At 40.9% G+C, this 27,673-nt stretch overlaps 1 protein-coding gene across 1 annotated transcript in view; it reads right to left on the bottom strand.

Annotated features, from left to right (window-relative positions):
• Positions 1–27,673, bottom strand: part of LOC126266846 (germinal-center associated nuclear protein) — a 296,356-nt gene that overhangs the window by 124,097 nt on the left and 144,586 nt on the right. Inside the window, exon 14 of the mRNA XM_049971439.1 lies at positions 24,046–24,157. Coding sequence (XP_049827396.1) covers positions 24,046–24,157 — 112 coding nt within the window. The remainder of the gene's footprint in view (positions 1–24,045; positions 24,158–27,673) is intronic.

Here is a 27,673-nt window from a genome sequence, read left to right as displayed (position 1 = left end):
CTTGCCATACACCTTTGTTTATTTCAAAGGGATGAGATTTTTCTCCCACAAATTGCACTTCAGAGACTGTGTCTGTAGGTGTTTCATGAAGCAGATTTGCTAATTTAGATTTTACACCAAATTACATACCATTTTATCTATAGTTTGTCTGTCAACAGAATTAAAGACCATTCTGAAATTTTTTAAAAAAGTCCACTACTACGATGCATTTTTGATTCAGTGATCAGTGGCAAACGACTTCAGAAAAATATTTGTTTGGAACATGGTCTGCCCTTCCTAAAACCATCTTGATATGATCCTAAATAACTGCCTAGTGTTATTTCTACTCTGTTTGGTAAAATTTTGTTTATTGTCTTACTTATGCAGTGGATGTGTCAAAACTACTTTCCATTCTTCTGGTATTTCTTCCATTTTCCAGATTTCCTCAAATTTTAATTTTAGAGCATTCTTGTTTTTCTTGTATGCTCGATGTCCTCATGCACGACACGCTACATTTCTTCTATCAATGGTAGTTCCAGTCGAGAAAGTCTGCTCTGTCTCAAACTAAAATCAATTCTCTTGCAATATTCCCAGAATTCTATATGGTGTGTTGCAAAAGCCGTCAGGTGCCAATACCACACGGCGGCACACTGCCGTCAGGTTGGTTGCCAACTCAGCCCCTCTGACTATACGATGTTCCGACTCCGTCACTTAAAGTGTGATCTGCAGAGGGTCTGCACCTACATCGGACCACAGTATAGAGGGCGTGTAAATCATCATGAGAGGTTGTGCATAACACAAACATTTTCCTGCATCCTCCAATGTCACAGGCAACCAATCAGGAAAAAATGTACTCCGCCGTGCGGGTATTTAGGACCACCTATGCAAAGATCATGTTAGTTACGAAGCAGCCAGCAGAGAGAAGAAGCCCATTCCAGATCCAGTGCCGCCAATAGCAGACCACCGACGGACTTCAAAATGCACTTGGCAAGACTGTAGAAACTGTGAACTCATACAGACCATAACGTAATTGTTAATCTGTTCCAATGTGCTCCACTCAAGGAGAGCAAGGACTTAAACATTTGATAGTCAAAGTAGTAGAGAACGAACTCAGGTTGTGGAAGCCTTCCTTTTGTTGTTTCTTCAACCAAGACTGGTGTTACAAGAACTTGCATTTAGTTGTGAACTTGTTTCCCTGTCATGAAATAGCTACGAAGTTGTTTACTTGTTTTGACGGTCAACAAAGACCATTTGTACTGAACTTATTGTGTTCTTAAATGTAGAGGATGAACTACATACACATACGTTTCTTGCAGAAGCGTTCAAAGTTCTGGATCCTTCAGTTGGTGGTGAGGATTTTTATGCACTTTCTATGGAATAGTTACCTGTGGACATGATCCACCCAGTGATCACTCAGCTGCAGAAGATGCAACACACCAATGAATTTCTGGAGGACCGACTTGCAGCGCTCGCCCAGTTGATGCCAGAGGTAGGTGGACAGTGAGCACAACTTAATGCCTCCATCAACAACATTTGGCGACTGCCACCACCTTCCTGGAATTCAATCCTAAGGTGGAACCTTGGTCGTGCTACATTGTATGGTTGGAACGGCATTTTCTGGTGCATAACATCATGGGGGAGACACAAGAATATTTTTTCCTCCCAGCCAATGGTGGTCCATTAATTTATCAACTGATACAGCAACTTTACCCTGAGGTAGAACCCCGTACCATCTCTTATGCTGCATCGCATTCTAGTCTCCTTGACTACTTCGATTCCCAGATACACACAGTGGCAGTGTGTGACAAATTTTTTAGCTGTCATAAACTGTCTTCCGAGTCATAACAGAGAATGGACAGCCCGTCTCCAAGGGCTCTCTCAGGAATGCCATTTCCACTGTGCTGACCCACAACATAAGTGCTCTTACACCTCTTCACTCATGTGAGACACAATTCTCATACATACCCCAAACAAGACGTTTTGTCATGACCACTTGAAACTCAAAGATCCCACACTGGAAGTGTGTCGGCCTACCTTTCACGCCTTTGAGCAATCATTGTGCTCCTCCATTATCTTGTCAGATCTGTCGTTGGTATTTGCCTACCGCCTTGCTGGTGGCTCTGTCTACTTCTCACCCCTCCTGGAAATTGGATATGGTTCTGCCAGGGATGCATCAGTCTATGCAGTTTCCTTCCTGCAGCCAGTGCTTTGTCAGCCACCAGTGTCAACAACGTCACTACCGATGGGTAAAACACACCACCAGTGGGAAGTCAGGCCACAAAGAAGTAGTTTATCAGCCTTCAAGGGCTGATGCAGGTGGATTGGATGCAGGTTGAGTCAGCCAACTATGGGTGGGCATACGATGATGCCGACCCCATTGCCTTCCAAGAAGCTTATGTCTATTTTTATCTTCATTAATGATGTACTAGTGGACCTGCAGATCAACACTGTTACCTACAAAATTTTGACACCCCTCTCCATAGTTTCAGTAATGACCTCATCTCCATAAAGTGTGTGTTTTCTGCCCAGATCAGGTATGTATCAAAGACACTCTTGGCTCACATATTGGTAGTAGCCCACCCTGGCACTTGCAACCTCCTGGGTCTGGACATTTTCATGCCTTGGGTTTACATATTTGCAAACCAAACCCCACTGTTAATGTTGTGAACAGTGGCCCTAATGCATAGGAGCTTTTTGCTAAATATCCATCGATTTCCTCGGGACCTTCATCCGGGGTAAACAACTTTGAAACACACATCACCATTTTGCCCTCAGCAGTTCCAAAGTTCTGCAAGGCCCATTCCATACCATTTTCTCTCCGAGAAAGGCTCTGCCTGGAATTGCAATGGCTTCACGTTGAGGGAATTTTAATGCCTGTTTCCAACAGCAGATCGGCTACAGCCATAGTGATTGTGCAAAAGCCGAATGGTTCTCTCTGGGTCTGTGGTGATTTTAGTGCTACAGTTAATTCCCAAGCAGTGATAAGACTCATGCCCCATCCCCAAGCTGGATGACATCCTCACTAGACTTGGTGGTGGTAATGTGTTTGCCAAGACTGATCTATGGGAGGCGCCTACCAGAAGCTGCCACTCGATGCAGCTTCTCGGGAAGTGCTTGTAATCAACAGACCTTTCGGGTTCCTTCAATACAATTGGCTGGCATTTGGCATTACTAGTGAGTCTGACATTTTTCAAAGATATCTTGAACAGTTTATCCATGATGTCCCTTATACAGCTAATTACCTGGACAACACCCTGGTCTCCTGCAAGTCTCTTGAGGACCTGGCATCCAACTAGAATGCTCTTTTTTTCCCTTTTTGATAAAGTTCAGTTGTGGAGTAACACGGAAAAATACATCCATTTCTATCAAAAGGAGAACACTTGGGACATGCGCTTAGTGCTTCTAGAATTCACCCTAGCCTTTACTATGTAGAGGCTATTCAAAGATTTGTGGTGCCCACGGATAAATCTCAATTGAAGTCAGTGCTTGGACAGCTCAATTAGTACAGGCGATTTACTTCACATGGCCACAGCAATCGCCAAACATTTACAGCAGCTGCTTCACAAAAATACTTCGTGAAACTGGTCGCCATAGTGTGACAGGGCGTTTCACGCCCTATGGCACATACTCCCACAGCCCACTTGCCAATCCCATACGACCCAGCAAAGCCTCTCATTTTGGCAACTGATGCGACAGATTATGGTGCGGGGAGCAGACCTCTCACACATGGTGCACAGCACAGCACAACTACAGTCCGACTGAGAAGGAGGCTTTAGCAAATATCTTCATAATTAAGAAGTATCGCGACTACATCTATGGGTGACTTCTCACTGCCCCTAAGGCCGCTGATCTCATTGCTTTGGTCCTCCACCCCGGTACCCATCCAAACAACATGCTGCTTACAACACTGGGCCCTCTTTCTATTGAGCTACACAAATGAGAACCAGTTCCATTCCACAGCACAACATGCTAATGTGGACTCCGTTTCCAGGCTGCCCACTGAATAAGACCCAAACTTCGAAGCAGATCCAGAGGTGCGATTCCAAATGGATATAGCGGAAGAGGAGTCGCCCAGCTTCCACTGAAGTTGTCAAACAACACACAGCCAGTGTCCCATTCTCTGAAAAGTTCTCCACTACATCCACCAGGGCTGGCCTTCCAACTGTAAGACACTGTTACAAACCAACCTCCAGGCATTCTGGGGCCAGATGCACATGGTTGTTCTGCATGCCCCCAGAAGTGCATCTTCAATTTTATCCACAAGGGCCAATGGGGGGTAGTCCTCATCAAGAGGCTGGCATGGCAGCATGTCTACTGGAGGGGCACGGACATTGCAATAACTCTCATGGTTGCTGCCCACTCCATGTGTCAGAGCAAGCAAGCTGCCCCTGCTCAACGACACTTCCTCTGGCCCACTACGACCACACCTGGTCCCACATCCATTTCAATTTTGTTGAGTCCCTACCTTGGTGCATTCTAGCTCATCATCATCAGTGATGCTGGCACGCAGTTTCCGTTTGTAATTAAGATGACCTCTACCTCTGCCATGCAGATCACAAAAGTCCTCACACATTTTTGCCTTAGAACATCTCCCTGAAACCACTGACACAGATAATGGACCTCAGTTCACCTCCATTGAATTCTCTTCTTTTTGTGCTGTGAATGGCATCTATCTCACTCATATGGCTCACCTCCATCCTGCATACATAGGTATCGCCAAGCAGTTGGTCCGCACATTTAAGATCCAAATAGCTAAACTGTGTCATCAACACTCCTTGGACGATGCACTCCTCACTCCTAAGGATGGGACCTCCCCGGCGGAACGCTTACACGGTCAACAACACCGTCACTCTCTTTTCATCCTTCACCCTAAAGAGCAGGAAAGCTGCCCACCCCACTCAAGATGGCACTGCTTCTCCTTGCAGGACCCAGTGTAGGCCATGCACTTTGCCCGTGGTAAGCCCTGCTGGCTCCCTGCTACATTGCCCCTCTCCTTGGCCCTGCAATTTTAGAAGTTAACACTCCACAACAGCTCTCACAGTCGCAAACACATCAATCAGGTCCTATCACGGTGAAGCTCTCTTCCATTGCCAGAACATTCACCTCAATGTTCTGTTCCAGATGCCCAGCATGACGACGGGCTCTCTGGACATGCTTACCTCGATGCTTCTCTGCAATGGGATGTGAAGTGTCCACTGTCGCAGCCCGACACCCAAAAGGAAGTCAATCCAACACCACCTTCACGAAGGCAGTGTGTTGCCGTGTGGCGTCGGCACTTGACGGCATTTGGAACATGCCATTCCTCTCCCCCCTCCCAGAGTGACAGAGGCAAGATGAAGACAGGGATTGGAGTCCTCGGCGAGGTCATTGGTGTCCAGTGACCTCACTGAGGACTCTGACACCTGTCTTCACCTTGCCTCTGGGAGAGGGAAGAGAAATGGCGAGTCCCAAAAGCCATCATTGCCGATGCCACACGGCAACACACTGTCTTGAGGTTGGTTGCCTGCTCAGCACCTGTGGCTGTAAGATATTCCAACTCCATCACTTGCAGCGCGATTTGCAGAGAGCCTTCTCATAAACTGGACCAAACTACGGAGTGTTTGTAAATCAGCAAGAGAGGCTGCGCATAACACAAACCTTTTGCTGCATTCACCAATGTTATGGGCAGCCAATCAGGAAGAAGTGTATGTCCACCGTGTGGGTATTTAGGACTGCATCCATGACGATCGTGGCAGTTACAACACAGCCAGCCAAGAGAATATGTCTACGCCGGATCCAACATCATCGACCACACACTGCCCTCACAACCAATGGACCTCGGAACCTGCTCACGAGCCAGTTGACACTGTCACACTCACTTGGCTAGACTGTGGAGACTGTAAACTTGCACAGACCACAACTTGAGTGTTAATCTGTTCCAATGTGCTCTGCTCAAGGAGAGCAAGGACTTAAACATTTGATAGCCAAACTAGTAGAGAAGAAACTCAGGCTGTGGAAGCCTTCCTTTTGTTGTTTCTTCAACCATGAGTGTTATTAGAAGAACTTGTATTTAGTAGTGAACTTATTTTCCTGTTACAAAATAGCTACCAAATTGGTAGCTTTTTTTTTTTTTTTCCTGAGTGGGCAAATTCTCCTTTCCCATCCAACTGCTAACGTTCAACCAGTCCACAGAACTCCTCACTCTTATTCCTCAGAGGTACTCCACGTTGTTTGTGGTTCAAATGGTTCAAATGGCTCTGAGCACTATGAGACTTAACATCTGTGGTCATCAGTCCCCTAGAACTTAGAACTACTTAAACCTAACTAACCTAAGGACATCACACACATCCATGCCCGAGGCACGATTCGAACCTGCGACCGTAGCAGTCCCGCGGTTCCGGACTGAGCGCCTGAACCTTGTTTGTGACCAAATGTTTTCTTCTCCAATTTTAATAGAGTTTAGAGTGGTTCCAACAAATACGTGGAATAACAATACCAGTACAATTTGAAAAATAGTATTCAACTTAATTACACAGCAGTCTCACCTGAGAGTAGCAGTTGCCAGGGAGATCTTCCTAACTCCAATTGTACCTCCATGTCAATTCCCCATAGAGGCTAGACTTGCCTTATTGACCTAGTACATATCACACAGTGCAAGAAAGTCCATCCAAACATTTATTCAGAGCACAAAAAAGGTGTTAACTAATCGCACTAAACTATGTATCTTGCTGTGATTTCCATCCTCTGCAAATGCTTAACTTTTAACCCTAAACGTTGACTGAATCACATTAAATCATCAGAGAACTTTAGTCAGCCTATCCCTCCAGTTGAAACAATTCTTTGCATTCGATCCTACTTAAGGCCCCCCCCCCTCCCCCCGCCCAGCACCTACTGCATATTTTGTAACTACACTTAAACTATAAACTGGTAACCTCCCAGAATATCCTCACCCTCACCCTTATCTCAGTCTTCAGAACTCTATCCAGTGACATCAATGTTACAGCTCCTGAAAGAGCTGACACACACCCATGAAACTGATCAGAGTCTAATAATTCTCCCCAAGTGGAAAAGGTAGTGTCACTGTGGCAATGGATTGCAGTAATTGTGTAGCAACCAGTTTTTTAACTGACGTTGTCCTTACAAACCAATATTGCAGTTCCACACAAAATATGTAATATGGTCTAAAGAATTCACACATATCCTTAGATCCTCCTCACAACCTTTCCTCTCAGTAAATGAATACATATCATCACAGTCCAATTTTTATTTGCTTCCTAAGATCAATACATGTAATTGCCCGCAATGTTCATCATGGCTGGTTACTGTGCTCACATGAAAGTATCTTAGCTATCATAGAACAGCACCTAAAGCTTATTACTTCCATCACTATCCCTCTATAACTCCTGTACCATTACTGCATGGTTCTGCTCTAACCAACATGAATGCTACTTTTATCAAACACTTCTCTTCCCAATTCCTTTCAACTCCATGCCTTTTATGTCCTTCCTAATAACCATTATGAATTAACCTAATACAAACAATATCTTTTTCATTCAATGGAATGATCTACAAATAAATTATCAAAATGGATATGGAAACACATACAACTAGGCCAATATTGCTGCTGCTGCTGCTGCTGTTGCTGTTGTTGTTGTTGTTGTTTCCAGTTCAAAGACTGGTTTGACGAATCTCTGAACACTAGTCTACCCAGTGCAATCCTTATCACTTCTGCACAAATACTGCACCCTACATCTGTTTGAACCTGCTTTCTGTGCTCAAGTTTTGGCCTGCCTCAACAATTTTTACATCCCACACACGCCAGGATAATTACGGGAGCAGAGCATGTGTTGTAAGTATTTCTCCATTATCAAACTGACGATTCGCAGATGACTCATGACGCATTGTATCAACCAATCTCTTATTTCAGTCAACTTGTGCCACAAATTTCTACTTTCAAACAGTGGGAACTCCAGGAAGGAATATCAACAATATAGGAAAAAGAGAGGCTCTACTTACCATAAAGAAGACACGTTAAGCTGCAGCCAGGCATAATTAAAAGACACTAAAGTAGATCTTTCAGCCATAGCCTTCATCAGCAAAAGAGAAACACACACTGTTCCTACACTCAGTCGGGTAAACCTCATGCAGACATGACTGCCAATTCTAGCATCTAGGGCCGAAATGCAACTATCATGTCAGATGCAGCAGCAATCTGGATGGGGTAGGGAAGGGGAAGGGATAGTAGTATACAGGTCGGAAGAGAGACAAATGTCTGGTGGCATGTGCAGAGACTAGAATGCCAACAGGTGCAGCCTCAGGAGGTTGTGGGGCAGAGAGGAGGGGGAAGAATGAGCGAAAAAGGAGGAGAGCAGGGAAAGATGAGAAGGTGCGTTGGCAGAAGGTGGCAAACAAAGAGATTGGTAGATGACAATGGGGAGGAGATGATAGGACAGAGGGGGGGTGGGAACTGTTGGGTGGAGGGTCCAAGGGTCCAGGGACAGTAAGTTACTGTAGGTTGAAGTCAGGATAAATATGAGAGCGGAGAATGTGTTGTAAAGATAACTCCTATCTGCACAGTTCATTGAAATCAAGTGTATTATGTTTGTTTGCATGTTGTGCCACAGGTGGTCTACTTTGCTTTTTTGATGCCCGTTCATCCAGGTGGACAGCTGGTTGGTAGCCATACCAATATAAAAAGTTGTGCAATGATTGCAGCAGAGCTGGTAAATTACATGGCTGCTTTCACAGGTTCCTGATGATATAGGATAAACCTGTGATAGGACTGGAATAAGATGTGCAAGGTGGACGGATTGGGCGGGTCTTGCACCTGGGTCTCCCAGAGGGAGATGATCCCTGTCGCAAGGGGTTGAGATTGGGAGCAGCATAGGGATGGACCAAGATACTGTGGATGTTGAGTGAGCGATGGAGCTCCACTTTAGGAGGTATGGGAAGTATCTCAGATAGCATAACCCTCATTGATAGGTAATCAAAGCCCTGATGAGGGATATGGTACAGTTGTTCCAGTCCAGGGTGGTACTGGGTGACGAAGGGGACCCTCCTTTGTGGCTGATGCGTTGGGGTGGTGGAAGAATCATGGGATGTGATGGGAAATGGCTTGGAAGATCTGTTTGTGGACTTGGGGATAGTGCATGTCAGTGAATGTCTTGGTATGACCCTCAGCATACTGAGCAAAGGAGTTCTTGTCACTGCAGACAAGACGACCCTGGGTGGACACACTGTATGGGAGGGATTTTTTGGTGTGAAAGGGATGTCAGCTGTCAAAATGCACGTACTTTTGATGGTTGGTGGGTTTATTGTGGACAGAGTTGTGGATAGAGTCATCAGGGAGGAGGTCAACATCTAAGAAGGGGGCACACTGAGTTGAGGAAGACCATGTGAAGTGGATGCAAGAGAAGGTGTTAAGGCTGTGAAGGAACGAAGATAGGTCCTGAGTCCAGATCATAAAAATATCATAACTGAACTAGGGATTTGCATTTTGCGAGGCTAGGAAGATTTCCTGTAGATTGCACATAAACAGGTTGACATAGTAAAGTGCCATGCGGCTGTGCCACATTTGTTTTCATACCTTCCCTTCAAAGAAGTAGTTGTGAATTAGTATAAAGTTAGTAAGGTGTTTGAGGAATAAGCTAGTTGGTTTGGCATCTGAAGGACATTGGGAAAAGTAGTGTTCAAAGGCGTTAAGACGATGGACATGAGGGATGTTGGTCTATGAGGAGGTGACATCGACAGTAATGAGTAGGGATCCAGTAGGTAAATGGTGGGGATGGTGGAGAGTCGGTGGGAGGCTAGATTACGGGCAACTGGTTGGAGGTGTTGAACAATAAGGCTCATATTCTTTCAGTGGGGGCACAATAACAAGCCACAATGGAACATCAAGGATGGTTGGGTTTGTGGATTTTGGGGAGCATGTAGAAGATGGCTGTGAGGCATCTCAAATGGGTGAGGAGGGAAATGGATTCAGAGCAGAGGTTCTGGGAAGGGCCTAAGGCTTTAAGTATGGATTGGAGGTTGTGGTGAACTTATGGGATGGGATCACTCTGCCAGAGTTGATAGGTGGAGGAGTCAGATAGTTGACAGAGACCTTCATAACAATAGTGGTGGAACCTTTGTCTGCCGATAGGATGATTAGTTCAGGATTTGTTTTGAGGTTGTGTAGGGTTATTTCTTTGTTCTACTGAAAGGGTATTGTTCTGAGGAAGGGACCTGGTCAAGGATGGTGAGACTAAGTGTGAGGTAAGGAATTCCTGGAAGGTGAGCAGTGGGTGGTTAGGTGGGAGGGAGGGGGAGGGGGGGGGGGGGGGATCATAGTTGGGTGGAGGTATTGGTGGCAAAGAAGCGATCCATTGCAGGCATCGGGAGAAGGAGAGTAGGTCTTTGACACATCCAGCATGGTTAAATTTGGGTGTAGGGCTAAAGTTGAGGCTTTGGATAGGACTGAAACTGCTGTGGAGGTGAAGGTTTTAGTGGGAAAGGTAACAGCAGTGTTACAGGAATGTTTCGGCTCTGGATTTGGTGGAGGGTTGGTAGGGAGTTTTGGAGGAAGTAGCAGGTTGATAACATCATCTAGGCAGGGTTTGGGAGCTACAAGGGACAGTGTTTCATCACCCACGGAACCTCCACAGCATCCTAGGCCATCTCTATGCCACTTCCAGTCCCAGCCCCTTGCCACAAGGATCATTTCCCTGTAGGAGGCCCCCAGGTACAAGACCTGCCCGATCCACCCACCCGGCAATTCCCATTCCACTCCTGTCACAGGATTATCCTACCCCATCAAGAACCGGGTCACCTGTGAAAGCAGCCATGTAATTCACCAACTCTCCTGAAATCATTGCACAGCTTTTTATGGTGGTAAGGCTACCAACCAGCTGTCCACCAGGGTGAACGGCCACTGCAAAACTGTGGACAAGAGCAAAGTAGACTACCCCATGGAACAACATGCTAACAAACATAACTATGTAACTAACATGCTTCATTACTATGGCTGCTTCACTGCTGGAGCCATCACCTTCCTCCCCTCCACCACCAGCCTTTCTGAACCGTGCAGATGGGAATTGTCCTTACAGTACATTCTCCGCTCCCACAATTATCCTGACTTCAACCTATGGTAACATACGGTCCCCAGACCCTCCATCCAACAGTTTCCACCTCCCTCTGTCCTATCATCACCTCCCAATTCTCATCTACCAATATCTTTGTTTGCCGCCTTCTGCCAATGCACCCTCCCATCTTTCCCTGCTCCTCTCCTTTTTTGCTCCTTTCTTCCCGCACCTCCCTGTCTCACAACCTCCTGAAGCTGAGCTTGTTGGCATTCTAGTCTCTGCACACCCACCAGACAATGTTCGTCTCTCTCCTGACCTGTACATACTATCCCTTCCCCTTCCCTGCTCCACTCAGATTGCTGCTGCATTCCACATGTTAGTTGCATTCCGGCCCTGATGCTGGAGGTGGCAGTCATGTCTGCATGAGGTTTGCTTGATTGAGTGTAGGAACGGTATGTGTTTCTCTTTTGCTGATGAAGGCTATGGCCGAATGATCAACTTCATGTGTCTTTTAATTGTGCCTGTTTGCAGCTTAACATGTCTTCTTTACGGTATGTAACAATCCTGTTTTCCCACATACTGAAATTTCTTCTTTCCAATTCAATTCAGTAGCCTTTCATTAATTACTCGCTTTACCCATCTAATATTCAGAATTCTTCTGTAGGCCACCTTTCAAAATGATCCTACTCTCTTCTTGTCTGAAGTGTTTATCACCCGTGTTTCACTTCGTACAAGGCTACACTCAACACAAATACCTTCAGAAAATACTTGCTAACACTTAAATTTAAATTCACTGTTAATAATTTTATCTTTTTCAGAAAAAGCCTTTTTTACCCAACTATCACAGCCTAGCGGCTACTTTCTCATTCCCTAAAGTAATTCACTTTATGGCCTCTGATTAAATTAGATTACATTCCATTGCCATTGTTTTACTCTTGTTCATATTCATGTTAAAACCTCTTTTCAGGACATTATCCATTTCACTGAACTGCCAAGTCCTTAGCCGACTATGAGAAAATTGCAATGCCATTGGCAAATCTCAAAGTTTTTACTTCTTCTCCCTGAACTTTAATTCTGTTTCCAAATTTCTCCTTGGTTTTCTTCACTGTTTGCTCAATGTGCAGATTGAATAACACCAGGGAGAAGCCACAACCCTGTCCACCCTCTTCTGAACTACTGCATCTCTTTCATATCCTTTAACTTTTAGAACTGCAGTCTAATTTTGTACGAGTTGTAGATAGTTTTTTACTTCCTGTATTTTATCCCTTCTACATTCAGAATTTTGAAGTGAGTATTCTAGTCAACACTGTTAAAAGTTTTCTCTAAATCTACGAATGTAGGTTTTCCTTTCTTCTGACTATCTTATAAGGTAAGTTGTAGCATCAGAATTGCCTTGAGCATTGCTACATTTATCTGAAATTCAAACTGGTCTCCCCAAGGCCACTTCTATCAGTTTTTCCATTCTTCAAACAATGGAAAATCCGGGATGGAATGTAACAATATTAAGGTCTTTGTCAGCAATAGACACACACACAATGCAAACACAACTTTCACACACAGACATGTGTGCAAGTTGTGTTTGCATGAGTGTGTGTATGTGCGTGCGTGTATGTGCATCTATTGCTGACAAAGGCCTTAATGGCCGAAAGCTGTAATTGTGTGAATCTTTTTGTTGTGCCTATCACGACTCAGCATCTCCGCTCTATTGTGAGTAGAAACTTTCCTTCCCTAATATTTTTCCATTCTTCACAATTCATGTCTGTATTTTGCAACCATATCTTATTCAATTGATCACTTGGTAATATTCACACCTGTTCATACCTGCCTTCTTGGAAACAGATCTTATTACATTCTTCCTGAAGTCTCCTGGTATTTCACCTGACTCACATATCTTGCAGCCTGGGTGAAACAGTTTTGCCATGGCTGGCCCTCCCATTGAGCTCAATAATTCTGAGGAAGTGTCATGTAATCCAGGGTGCTTGTTTCAACTTAAGACTTTCAGTGCTCTGTAAGAACACTGTCAGCAGACACTTAAATATCCTGAACTGATGGGCCACCCATGGGTATAGGGCAACAGCAGAGTAAAAGTATGTTGGGAACAATACGAGGTGATGTTTTTCTCTTCCTATCAGAACACTGTTCAGTTAGATGATGGAGGTATTTTCATGAAGGAAATATTTTCATGTAATGCAATGGCATCCCTTATATGCCTGCCATCACCTTTTATGAGTGAACAATAACCAACCTACTGTCTGATATGTGGATCTGTTTGTTTGTCTACAGCACCCTGCACGTGACTTACGCCTTGACCATAACAATGCACTATCCCATTATTCCCTAATAGTGTCAGAATTATCTTTTTGTATTATGGGTCCATGTGTGCCACTTACATCAACTGACCCTAATCCTGTTGAACCATCTGGGACAACAAAAGAAAAACATGCACACCTGAGCCCTGCTCTGGTCAATCTCTATCAGCTAAGGGCACAAATTGAGTAGAAATGAATTAGATTATTTTCCCAACCTGTCTCATGACATCTGTGACCTAACACAGTATGCTGTATTCAGGACAAATACGTTACATTATTCATGAGGATCAACAGTATTGGTTAAAATTCTGTATTGTCTTCTTCAGCTCCCTTCCACATCAATTAATCGACCTCACTTCTTTTCAGGAGGTAACAAGGAAGGCAACTTTCACTGCACCAATGATTTCTAAGATAAAAGTTGTTCTTGTATTTCTGAAAATAAGATCTCTCACTCTGAGACACTCAAGCAGTGCACTGGATGGTATCACCAAAGCATCAGAAAAGTTTAACAGATCATCTTACCGGTGTGATTGCCTGAAGGTAAACTGATGAGGCCTATTTAGACACAGTGTCATTATTATGTCCAGAATGCATAGGCACACACATTTAGTACTGGAATCCAGATAAAGGCAGCCCTAATAACTGGTCAGGTGGAAGCTGAATCTGAAGGAATGAAGTAGTGACCATTTTCCTCCCCTCATGGTGTCAATCTCTACAGTCATTGAGATTTTAAGATGAGAGCCTTACTAACACCAACGTCCACAGAATTACTTCCTCCTTTTTGGAATTATGTTGTCAAAGAACTCTACAATCTGCACAACTGATAAGTAAGTTAGCAGTGGTACTATATACAACCTTATCAAGTAGTGGAATTCAGTACTGGCCATACTAAAAATATATTTGCCACATAACTACAAAATTCAGCTACTTTTGTACATCCCTAACTTGTTACTTATACAGACTTTCAGTACAGCAAACTAACGTGTACATGACAGAGTTGAATATCATTACTAGGAGTCGGTGCACTCCAGGTTTTGCCATGACATCATGACAAAGCCCTTCTGGACCATCACAATCTGAATTATCATCTAACGATGAAAAAATAGATGTTCCATAAAAATAATAGGAAACTTCACCAATAACATCCAATGTAACATTACTGTCTCAACAACATTTATTGCATTGGGTAAGTGTGACATTATTTTGTTTGAATGGGGATAAACTAAATACATAAATAATAATAATAGTAGCCAGGTGTAAGACAAGGTGATGGCCTGTCTCTATTCCTCTTTAACCACGTACTAGAGAAAATAGTAAGAGAAAGGAAACAAAAACTGAAAGAACAGAAGATATCACCAATCAGACTGGGAACTAAAAGCAATGGTATTGAAATTCACTGTTTAGCATTCGAGGATGATTTTGCCATTCTTCCTGAAAACCTAACAAATGCTGGAATACAAATCAGTCTCTTAGAAGAAATAGTCAACAAAGCAGGTTTGAGAATATCTGTTTTTAAAAAAAAACTACAAATATAAAAAAAAAATGCTCTGGAAACCCTAGCAACAGGTACTGGCCATATAAAAAGGGTAAACAAATTTAAATATTGGGAAGAAATTATCCAAGAAAATGGCTTAGAAAAATTCGCTGCAGAAGAAAGAGTACAGAAAATGGAAAGAGCTTATGGAATAACTAGGAATGTCTGCAACAAAAGACATCTGTCTAAAAATTTGAAGATGCAACACTACAACACAGTAGTAAAGCCAGAATGTCTTTATGCAAGTGAATGTTTAGTACTGAACAACAAATTACACAAACTTGAAGTCCTAGAAAGAAAAATCATTCAAAAAATACTTGGGCCACCAAAAAATACAGAGGTATGGAAATTAAGAAGCAATGAAGAAGTTCATCACAACATAGAAAACATAAATGAAACACTATGAAAGACGCAACTGCTAGTTTTTGGACACTTATACAGAATGAACAAGAACAGATTAACCAAACAGATTTTTAAATATCTTTGGGACAAGACGTCAACAATAGCCTGAATTCAAGTAGTTAGGAACAATTTGAAAAGAAACAACATAAGTGAAAAAGATGCAACAGAAAGAGAGATTTTCAAGAGGAAAGTGTTAAAAGTGGAAGGAATAAAGGCAGGAGGGAGAAGAAATAGAAGACAGGGTCAAAATGGTCCAAGGACAGAAAAAGGATACATAGTGAAAAGATGAAAGAATACTGGAGGAAAAAGAAAGAGCAACAAAGAAGGAAGCATTGACATTGGTGCGTGGTCCTTAGGCGACCCAAACGAAGAAAGAAAGAAAAAAGAAGAAGAAGAAGAATAACCAATAGTGAAGATTTAACTGGTATGAAATGAATGTTTGTTAATTATATCAACCATACTGGTGACAAAATCAACAACGAAAAACAAATTAGCTCTCATTTCCAAATTATGGGGGGGGGGGGGAGGGGGGGGGGGGTGAATTTAATTATATTTTACTACAATAATGCTCATTCATTGTCGATCCCTTCCCGTATAGGCTTCAAAATCCCACTGACGGTAGAAAGAGTTTTATCTACTTCAAGTTGTGTTTCGTTCATGTGCTGTAAGAACATGTTACTGAAGAGTAGTAGCACATATGGTCATTGTAATATGTCTTGCAAATGTGTAAACAGTGCTGACAAATGTAGCTAAATTTGTGGATGAGCACCAATAAATGCCTACATTCGGACAGCATACAGACTGTACTTTCAAGACTGAACTGTAAAGTATTTTCCCTGGACTTTACTACACTCATGATCTGGTGAGAATCATCAAACTATGTGAATGATGGTTACTTTTTTATGACAACTGCATTAACACACTAACATACTGTTGGCCATGCAACCAATGCCTCACAAAGGTGGACTGTCTGTTCCTGTCCCATCACATTGTAATAGTGATGAGGGCACTAGTGAAGCTAGTGCTGCACCTTCCCCTTCAAAACACAGTTCTTCAAAAGCTCCTAATTTTATGTGTGGCTGTGAGTGTACAGAGATTTACAAAATAACATAGTGTGACCTTAACAACCTAGTGAGAGATCTGGAAATGCCGAAAGGTAAAGTTGAACTGTCGGCATCAAGACTACAGCAGTGGAATTGTCTTGATAAGATGGTAAATGTGACTGTTCTGTAACTGCCATACGCTATTCCTTCTATTTTTCAAAAGTGAAAAGAATTTGGTATTTTGTAGTGATGTATGGGGACCAATGGCAGCTACAGGTATTGACTATAAAAGTGATCAGTGAAGGTTGTTCACTGACTCCTCCAAAGTAAGTCCCAACTGTGTGCTACTGCATAATGGCAATGTTACCATCGATTCCTACTGAGTATGCACCTTACATGAAAGAAACATGTATCATGAAACAACTGCTATTGCACCTGAACTATGACAAATTTAAATGGCAAATTTTCAGGGATCTGAAATTACTTGGGCTTCCTGTGCCTCTGGGATGGCCATGCCAAAGCACTTCATTATAAAAAGAATGGTCAGCCTAAGCATCAATTTCTTGAATCAGGGTCTCATAATGTTATGCATGAAGCACCTATCGAATTCAAGAGCATAATACCCCTTTGTTTTCATATAAAGATGAGCCTAACAGAAAGCTTAGTTCAGGCCATAGACAAAACTAGGGAGGCATTTCTATATTTGCATGAGAAAATTCCATGTCTCAGTGAAGTCAAAATAAAAGGGGATTTTCATGGGTCCCCATACATGCAAACTGTACACGGATGAGCATTTTAACACCATCTTGACACATGACAAAAAGTTTTCTTGGGATAACTTTGTTCAAGTGCCAACAAGCTTCCTTGGAAATAAGAGGACAGAAAAATATAAGGTTCTTGTGCCTAATCTTCTGCACTGCTACAATAGAGTGGGGTGCAACATGACCTCAAGGCTACACTTCCTAGGTTTCCACTTGCACTGCTTTCCTGACAACTGTGGTGCTGTAATCGACAACCACAGAGAACGCTTCCACCAGCAAATTTCTGACATGGCAACAAGATACAGGGGAAAGTTGAGTGCATCAATGTTAGTTGGTTACTGCTGGACACTGATCGGGGAATCACAAGCAGGAAACTACAAATGCTAGTCAAAACGGTTGCACCTTCTATAACCTTCCTCCGAGGAATACCTCCAGGGGAAATATGTGCATAAGCTTATATAGGCAGTAATGTAAAGTTCTCATAACTCCAAAAAGAGAGCAAATCTTGCATTTTCATTATTTTTTTCATAATTGGCACATCTGAAAGCATAAAGATTAGCAGTTTTCATGCAAGTTACAGAAAAAAAGTAAAATCATGTTGGCTAATGTAATAACAATATGTCCAACCTAGTTCAAAATCTGAATTAAAAGCAAATACCGGTATAACTGCATGCTAAAGATGTGGAAAAACTATGAAAACTCTGAAAGAGCATATGGTAGCAACTGAATGACATTATTTGACAAAGTGGTAATTGACAAATCTTCTTCAGAAGAATACCAAAATGCAATAATGACCAAAGTAAATAAAAATTACAACCAGTTTCTTCTGAATTATGCTCACAGAATACCACATCATCATCATTGCTTATCATTCACACTTACACCAAGTCTGTAAAAAAGCATCTCCAAATCAAATTTTAATCAATATGGCTATAACAAGCTTTCTACCCTATTTGATTATAAATTCATGTCTAAAAGTTTCTTTGTTGTAATTGTTCCTCCTCGTATATCTTCTCCACCTTGCAAAAATTCATTTTTCTACACTGTTTACTATTTTGTTACAGTTCCGATAATGATCCTGTTACATTCCTCCATTTCTCACTTTTTAACACATATTACCATGTCAGATGAAGTATTGCTTTGTTTAAAACTCTGCGTTTCCTTTAGGGCAGTTCTACCTACTTCTTCTTGAAAACTTTTTTAACTTGCCAAAAACTAAATTTCTTCTTTAATTTCTTTGGCCGATTTTTAATGATTGAAGCATTATCTTTAGCTCTTTTCATTTTTCTCTGTTGTATCTTGTTTTCTTTTACCTTGAATCTACATCTACATTTACATGACTACTATGCAATTCACACTTAAAACTAGGGTCACCTCCCTCCTTTATCATCCCACTCTCAAAAATGAGTGTGGAAAAAATAAACATTTAAATCCCTACAAGCGAGCTCTGATTTCTCTTATTTTCTTATGTCAATCATTTCTCTCTATGCAGTTGAGTGCCAAGAAAACATTTTCACATTAGAAAAAAAATTTGGAAACTGAAATTTCACAAAAAAACCCTCACTGCACTGAAAAACAGCTTTGTTTTAAAGATTGCTATCCCAGCTCTATCACATCCATTTTTCAATGACCTACATCAATCTTATCTGGTAAGGATCCCACACTGCACAGCAACACTCCACCACAGGACAGACAAGCATGGTGTAGGCAGTCTCTTTTGTGGATTCATTGCATCTTCTGTTTGTCAATAAAACGCAGTCTCTGGTTTGCCTACTCCTCAACATTATCTATGTGAACATTCCAATTTAAGTTGTTTGTAATTATTATCTGTAGATATTTTGTTGAACCAACAGCCTTTAGATCTATGTGATTTATCACATAACCAAAATTTAACAGATTCCTTTTACTCATGTGGATGACCTCACATTTTTCATTATTTCGAGTCAACTGCCACTTTTTATACCATACAGATATCTTGTCAAAATCATTTTGCAATTGGGTTTTGATCACCTGATAACTTCCCTAGGCAGTAAATGACAACAACATCTGCAGACAGTCTAAGTGGCTGCCGAGATTGTTTTGTAAATAAACAGAAATGTCTTCTTTGCCTGTGCTAGTCTGATTTCTACATTCTTCTCGCTTCATCTGTCATATGTTACTTTGATTCCAAGGTGTCGTAATTTCTTCATTTCGTCTACTTTGTGTTCCTCAGTTCTGATTTTAAGTTTATCGCTAATCTCATCTCTGCTATTCCTTATTACTCTCATCTTTGTTCAGTTGACTCTCAATCCATATTCTGTACTCAATATACTGTGTATCCCAGGCAGTATGACCTTTATGTCATCCTTGATTTCACTGAGGATAGAAATGTCATCAGCGAAACTTATCATTTATAGCCCACAGATCACTATTGATATGTGATTCACTGAAAAGAACTTTTCCGCCATATATCTTCTGAATTTTCAGCACTGATGTCACCCTCTGACAACTTTTCCCCCTTTTTTTGCCATTGCAGCTGATGATAAACAACTACTAAAACAACACTTGGAATTTCCTAGTTTCATCTTCCATTGTTAAAGGCATTGGAACAATACTGTGCATCTACGAACGCCATTGTCCATTCTGTGCAGTTATGCTCTGTTCTGTGTCATGCATTTCAGCACAATGTGTCCAGTATGGATGTGGCTTTATTCCCACCTACGCAGCATCTTGATGCTGCACCTAGTGGCTTGCATTCTGTCACCACCACGTACCTGCACACACATACAGGCAATACTATAGAAAGTTCCACTGCCCCTATCCTGCTATTCCACCCTCAGCCTGCACCTCTTCTGTATCTCCCATTACTCACACTAGTCAGGATCACAACTCGCTGTAGTCAGGCCTCAGCACCTCGAAATGACCGAGGACACAGGTCTGTAAGTTGTGCGTGTACAAATCTGTGTCTGTTTAACGTGTCTGACTGCCACTCAATCCTGCTCTATGTGGTGAGTAATAACCTATTATAATTGATACTGTTGCTAAACAGTTTCGTCTCATTTTGTGTCTTCATTTTAACCATCTACTACTTTCTTAATCCATAAATATATAATCCATAAATATATACTTTCATTTTTTACAGTTAACTACTTTTTTAAAAAGTCTTCCAGCTTCCCCCCACTCCCATTTTCCGACAGCAATGTCTCTCCATTTACCACATGCTCCTGATTTTTGTCTTTACATTGTCCTCTTGTAAATTCTATACGATACCTGGTATCTTGTCCCTTAAATGTGCATAGTCTCCTGACTTATCTTCAATAAATAAATGTCTTTTTTCACTTGCCACATGTCAATCACTGCCTTAGAAAAAGTTTTGCAGTTGGCATTCTCTTCCATACTGCAAGCATACCATCCAAAAACAACACAGTTACTTATTGTAGCAGTAAGTAAAAATTCAATTCAGGAACCTAACTATCCCTCTTTGTCTAACTTAAAAAGTTGAGTCCCCCCTCCTGTTTATCTCCCTTCCTCAAACATTTACCTCAACAACTATCACTTTGCTCTGGCATCACAACAACACAATAATAAATCTTTGAAGATGTACATGTATAAAGCAAAGAAGTACATCCAACTTGGGAACTATCTCTATTCTCCATAAGATTGCCTCTCCCTGTAACGGTACTTGTAATAATGATCTGGAAATTAATGCTCACTGCTTATTGCTATAGAGCTAAGACATACCAATTGTTAAATAAATATTGTATGTAACACAACCAAAATCACTCACTACTATTTTGAAATAATAACTACAGGAAGATATTTCAAAATTAAAATTCAGGAATGAAGAAAGGACTGGCTGATGCCTGTGATAAGAAGCATCACCATCCACTGCCTCTACATAAGCCAAAATTTAACAGTGGTGACTTGAACGCTTTTTACAGTTCCCACTCTTTAAGAGGAAGTGAAGTACATGGCTTATGGGTGTAACTCCATACACTAGAAACAAGTATTAGGTGTTTTCCAGTTCTGACTGATGTCACGTCTTAAGTGGTTGTGCGATCTTCGGAGCTGTGACAAAAATGTCAGAGATGCTACACCAGATCCGGAATAGAAACAGAATACAATTTGGTTATTCATGTCAGGTTCAGACACACAAAATGGATCTGTGGCACCTCAGCAGTTAGACCAGTGATGAAAGGCCTTCCTGCTCATCCTCATTCCCTAGTCCAGTATTTAATGGTACTGACTTGAAATATTTCCTTCACAGCAAGTGTAGTGCCCAGCTTTGGCTGTCATGTCATCTACTACTATATATGATAGGGGATTTACTAGGTTCAACTGATGTCACGTCTTTGAGGCTGTGCTGAACTATTAGGGCAGATCCACAGACACACTGTGGGAGTTGTTCTTGCCATAGTATAAATTAATGAGTGATTTTTGTGATTCAGTGTGGAGAGAGCATAAGGCCATAGGCAATAGCTTCTCTTTTTCAGCTCTGTAGTGACATATGCCAGACCTTGGTGTTTTTGAATGTTCATTGCTCATTGGTTTGTGTATTATTTTGCTATTATTTTTCCCATTTCTTCATAATGCAGCTTCTCATGGATCTGTACGTCAGCATTTCAAAGGTCTTGTTCTAGTGTTCCCATACGTATTGCTTCTTTGGCTAGTTTTTCAGACAATTCATTACCTGAAATTCTGACTTGACTTGGCATCCAAAGAAAGGCTTGGGATATCCCAGTATGATTAAAAAGAAGACCTAGAAAATGGTACTGGGCCATTATTTCCAGCAGTTGGGTTTTTAAGTGTAGTTTTAAATGAGTATGGATGGATCATATTTTTCAAAAGTGCACAACACATTCTTTAGTTGGTGAAATGCAGTATTCACAGTTTTGTCTTCTGAATTGCTATTTGGAATTGGCATTCTGATATGCAAAAGGGTTTGGAGCTATAATATAAACAAAGATCATTGACATATAACACTAGTGTGACATAGATCCCACTGTCTTTACTATTTCATTTATTGCAATTGCAAAATGTATGATGCCCAAAACTGGTCCCATTGGAACTTAATTTTCCTGCACATATTGTTTACAGAGTCATTACCACCCTGACTCTAAACAAGCTAGGAGATGAATTTTGTAGAGGGATGGGCAAATTTCCTTAGAAACATCAGTTATGCAGTGCTGATAAAATATTAGGCCACTACACTGTATCATATGCCTTTTGTAAATCAAAAATTCTGTGATCAAATAACAGCAGTGCATGAAGGTATCACTAATAACAGATTCTAACCATATGAAATGGTCAGAGGTAGTTCAGGATCTTCAGAATCCACTTTGGAATCATGATGAGAGATTTCTAGGCTCTTAACACCCTTTCTAACATCTATCCAAGTTAGTTAGATTGATTGATCGGTAGCTATTTCTGTTTCTTGCATCTCATCCGGTTTTGATATACTATCTCTCCTTTATATGGGACAATTTTTTTATTATTTTCATCCAGGAATTGAAGTACTTAATTATGTATGTTGTCTGGTTTTGGGAATGTATCTCTACATTGCTTTTAGTTCACAAACTGTTACGGTGGCTTGGTAGGTTCCCATTCTTTTGAATTAAAAAACAGGATATTATGTTACATTAAGAGATTATGTTGAACAAGGTTAAATTAGTATTTATACAACACAGATATTTTTGCATAGTATATTGCTAGAAGTTCAATAATGTCTGAGAAATTTGTGTTAATTTCTCCTTCGTTTTGGTTTCCTTGGTGTCTATTAGTGTATTGACAGTCACTAATGTGCCGTAATTTGGCCCACACTTGGGAAGATGTGGTATGTGTTTCCATATAAGAAATACATTGCCCCAAAATTCTTTGTTCCACTGCTTAACATGACTCTGCCTGTAATCTTTGGAATAAAATCAGAATGTCAGTAGAGCTGTGGTACCTATGTTGTAGTAACATTCATTGATCTCTGATAGCGTCTGCAATCTCTTTGGACGATCATTGCACAGGTCTCTGTCAGGAGGGCCTGAACAGATGGGTGCATAGTCTCTTACACAGAATAACAAAATATTGTTCCAAAAGCGAATATTACCTTTGCTCCCAAAAGACAAATGTTTTTGTCACTTTTCTGCCTCTTTAACTATTCTGATTTAAAAGATTATTCTCATAAATCTGTGGCAACTGTTAACATCTAGAAATAAACATGTCATATCCTCTTCCTTATAACATCGATACCCATTTGTGCAACACAATCTACTAACTGTCTCATCTTGTATGACGTGGAATACTGGATTAATATTTTCTGAACCTTCCAATTAAATGAAAGCTCAAAATACAGTACATACCACTGGCCTCCTTCCTTGAACTAAATAGTCACAGGAAATGCAAATTGTGGGGAGTATAACTGCTGAGGAGATGTATTGCCATTCAGCTTACAGAAGAAATTATTACTGTAAAACACATAATATGATCTGGCTGTTACTTAAGTCAATAGATTCACAAATACTTTTTTAAAAGCACAGAAATTAAAACTGAAGCAGATATTTTCTATTAAGTGCATTTCATTCATCACTTTCATCATCATGTTAGCGGGAAATTTTCCTTCGTAACAATGGATTTATTCTTTCAAAGATTTCTGTTGTTGTCTGATATTCTGTGATGTAACAACAAGTTAACACTAACTACACAACAAGAGGATAGAAGCTTATTACTTATGAACAAAGAATAAATATGGTTAGAGAATGAAAATAGGTGATATTTATGAAACCATATCTTATCTAACAGAAATGAGCTGAAAATCTGTGATTTTATTTATATTCTTTTCATATGAGGAAAATTCCTTTTGCAAACCACAGTGAGAGGAGAGCAGTCTACAGTTAGTCACTATAGAAAATAATACCAAAAGCACTGAACAAGTTTTGTTCCACAACATAAATGAGCTTCACAAAAATTGCATTCTGTCAGCTTCTATACAGCACACATAAAGCTACTTACTGATTCTGCAGCTTCTTCCACCAGCCTCTGCCGTTTCTGAAGTAACATTTCGTTTCTGTTCCTTTCTACAGCTTTCACATGCTCCTCTTCCACAACAACTATGCAGCATTCTCTGAAAAGTAAATTAATAAACTATTTTCATTCACTTTTTGCTGTCTTCAATTTAGTTGCCAAGTATTCTTTTGTACACTGTCTTGCAATTGGTGATGTACTACTTGCAGCTACTGTTTGCTGACAAAAAAGGCTGCATGTCACTATTACACAAAATTACATTGTAAAGCAGTCCTCAGCCAGTAGTATGGTTTGAACATCACATTGCTTTACTGGGCATGGTCCTAATGGATGTGGTATGCCATTGCCTTCCTTCTCATTAACCAATAACATTAAGTTACCCTCAACCCAAGGGTTGGTTTGGACAACACAGTACTATGCAAAAAAAAAAAAAAATGGTTCAAATGGCTCTGAGCACTATGGGACTTAACATCTGAGGTCATCAGTCCCCTAGAACTTAGAACTACTTAAACCTAACTAACCAAAGGACATCACACACATCTATGCCCGAGGCAGCATGTGAACCTGTGGCGGTCGCGGAAAGGGGGGAGGGGGGGACCAGACAGCGAGGTCATCGGTCTCATTGGATTAGGGAAAGATGGGTAAGGAAGTCGGCCGTGCCCCTGTCAAAGGAACCATCCTGGCATTTGCCGAAACGACTTAGGGAAATCACGGAAAACCTAAATCACGATGGTCAGACACAGGATTTAACCGTCGTCCTCCTGAATGAGAGTCCAGAATGCTAACCATTGTGCCACCTCACTCGCTCTTGAATGCTTGTGAAACTAAGCCACTAATGATTGGTGAAATGGAAACATGGTCTTTGTCAGACAATGTACGATGAGATACTCCACTCTGTCCAAGCTGGTCTCGGAAGATCCTAACAGTACTGACCGAGAGCCGCGTCATAGGCCTCAACCACACCCATAATTTGTCGACTCTGTTAGCAGTGATGTCTGCCATCTTGTTCGAGCTAATACTGTTCTCATATAATATTAAAAACATATCTTACAGTGTCCGAGGTGTGTGTGTGTGTGTGTGTGTGTGTGTGTGTGTGTGTGTGTGTGTGTGTGTGTGTGGGGTTATTTAATACACTAGTGGAAAAATGATGTTATTATTCAATTAAAGAATTCAACTTTTTGTGTAATTTGAGTAACTTATTCGGGAAAATAACTTTATTAATGAATAAGCTGTATTTTCCATACATGTCATGAGTGCTGTAAACATCTGCTGCTCATATCAAAGTTGTCTCCCAGAATATTCAGCTTTTCACTCATTAACTTTATTAACTACTCCCATATACTCCAAGCTAAAAACATTTTATATTTGCCACAAGAATATGTGGATGTGTACCACACCTTTTAGTAATAACAGAACATGGACTGAAAGTCAATGAAATTTATTATCACCAGTTAGATGGTTATATATTGGCACTTAGTTACTGCAGGCAAGAACAAAAAGGGGATGGGTTGGCAATATTTGTCAATGAACAGATAACATGTAAAATAATTGTATTTGTTGAACAATACACGAATGAAGGAACAATTGAAATGGCAGGTGTTGTAGTCCAGATAAACAGTCATTAAAGTGGATTAGCTAAACATAAAGTTATTGGAACGTACTGATCACTAAATACTGATGTGTTATATTATCTCAATAGACTTTCCAGGGTAATAGCAGGTCTCACAGATCTTGGCACAGTTTGAGAACTAAATATTGTTGCAAATTCCTGTAGTATTATCTATATGAAACTAACACTTATTAAATTCTTGTAATCTCACAAATACAAGTTCCAACATAAGAGTAACAGATTCAGGCTCCAGTAAAATAGATTATGCAAAAGTCAACAGAAAAGTAAAAGACAATTTCACTGCCAAAGTGTCAATTGTCATTACTCAGATCACTACTGTCAGTTGTTACAAGTCTGCTGTCTGCTGTACCAAAGCAATTAAAGTAACTGAGAAGAAGCAAATTCTGAGTAGCACCAATATATTTATATACATTATAGATCTCCAGGCTGACACATCGAATAATATCACAGATGGTATATGGCTCAGATTTATGGAGGTGAATCAACAGTAGTATCTGACAGTGCCTGAATCAATTGATTTATATTATGTATGTTATGAGACCAATAAAACACAACTCACAAAAACAGGAGATATTTAACACAATACAAAAGCTAAACAGCAAGCATTCATCTGAATGGGATGGTATCTCAAGTGTGGTGCTAAAGAAATGTGCCAATGAAATAACCAAACCCCTTACCTATCTTGTCAGTTGGAGTATTGTTGAGAACGTATATCCATGGCCCTGAAAAATAAGTGTAATTCTGCCAGTTCATAAGAAGGGAAGTAAAGAAGAAGTTTCTATCTTAACAGACTAATATTGCTAATCCCCACTTTCAGGTTTCCTATCACAACTCACAGGCTTTTTCTCAAGACATGAAACACTTACTGAATCATAACATGGATTTAAGAAAAACTCAAAAGCAGCTACTGCTGTTACCAGTTTCTTCCATGAAGTATACAGTAATATAGAACATGGTAGGCACACAGCCATTATACACAGGCAGCGCCTCAAGGCTCAATTCTTGGACCTTTCCTTTTTCTAGCATGTATTAACGATACTGTACATCCCTTTAATTTGCAAGTTGTAAGGTATGCTGTTGACTCATTAGTTTTATTCTATGGAAAAGACTCTGAGAAACTGTAATTTTCAGCAACTAATGGGGTATTATAATTAAGAACATACTTCCCTTCACAAGGACTAAAGGTCAGTGTAAGCAAATTCCGGGTACTGATATTTGCAACTGGTAGCTCACACCACACAGGCATAAATGAGGTACGCGAGATAATGGCAGAGGAAGTAAAATGCTCGTGTCCATCAGTACTCAAACCTTGTATTGATTAACCACGTTAATTCTGTGTTAACAAAGCCAACAATGGCCGGAATCTTCTTAGCCAGCGGTCCAAAATGGTGCCCACCCACACCCTGAAAAATTTATATTATGGGACAATCTACACATATCGTAGCTACTATAACCTCTGACAAAGTTCGGTGAATGAAACCATAATGGTCGATTGGGCCACACTGGCGACTCACAATCCTACACCTACATAGCATCTGATGCTGACAACCTGCTCGCACTGTAGTTCAGTTGAGCATTATGTGTGTTCCATGTTAGACATGTTGGATGAAGTGCTTGTTTAGTGCATTGGTTCTGAACTGAGAACAGGACAATGAACGAGAAAAGGATCAATTTAAAGCTTTGTTTTCAGCTTGGCAAGACAGTGCAGGAAACACATGCAATGCTGGTACATGTTTACAGGGATCAAGAACTGTCCATGAAATGTGTGTATAAGTGGTTGGCCCATTTTTTAACAAGGCCGGGAAAGTGTTTCTGACAATCCCCTCAGCGGTCGACTGGCGCCCATCGTCAGTGACAAAAACATTGAGAAAGTGAGGACATTAATCACGAACGTTGATTAACTGTGTGCATGATTGTGGATGAACTGCAGATGAACCGTGAATCCGTGAACAAATCCTTACCCAAGAGTTAGCGAAGAGGGAAATG

Source organism: Schistocerca gregaria, chromosome 1 (genome assembly GCF_023897955.1).
Source record: "Schistocerca gregaria isolate iqSchGreg1 chromosome 1, iqSchGreg1.2, whole genome shotgun sequence".
NCBI lineage: Eukaryota > Metazoa > Arthropoda > Insecta > Orthoptera > Acrididae > Schistocerca > Schistocerca gregaria.
This window is presented reverse-complemented; position numbering and strand designations above follow the sequence as displayed.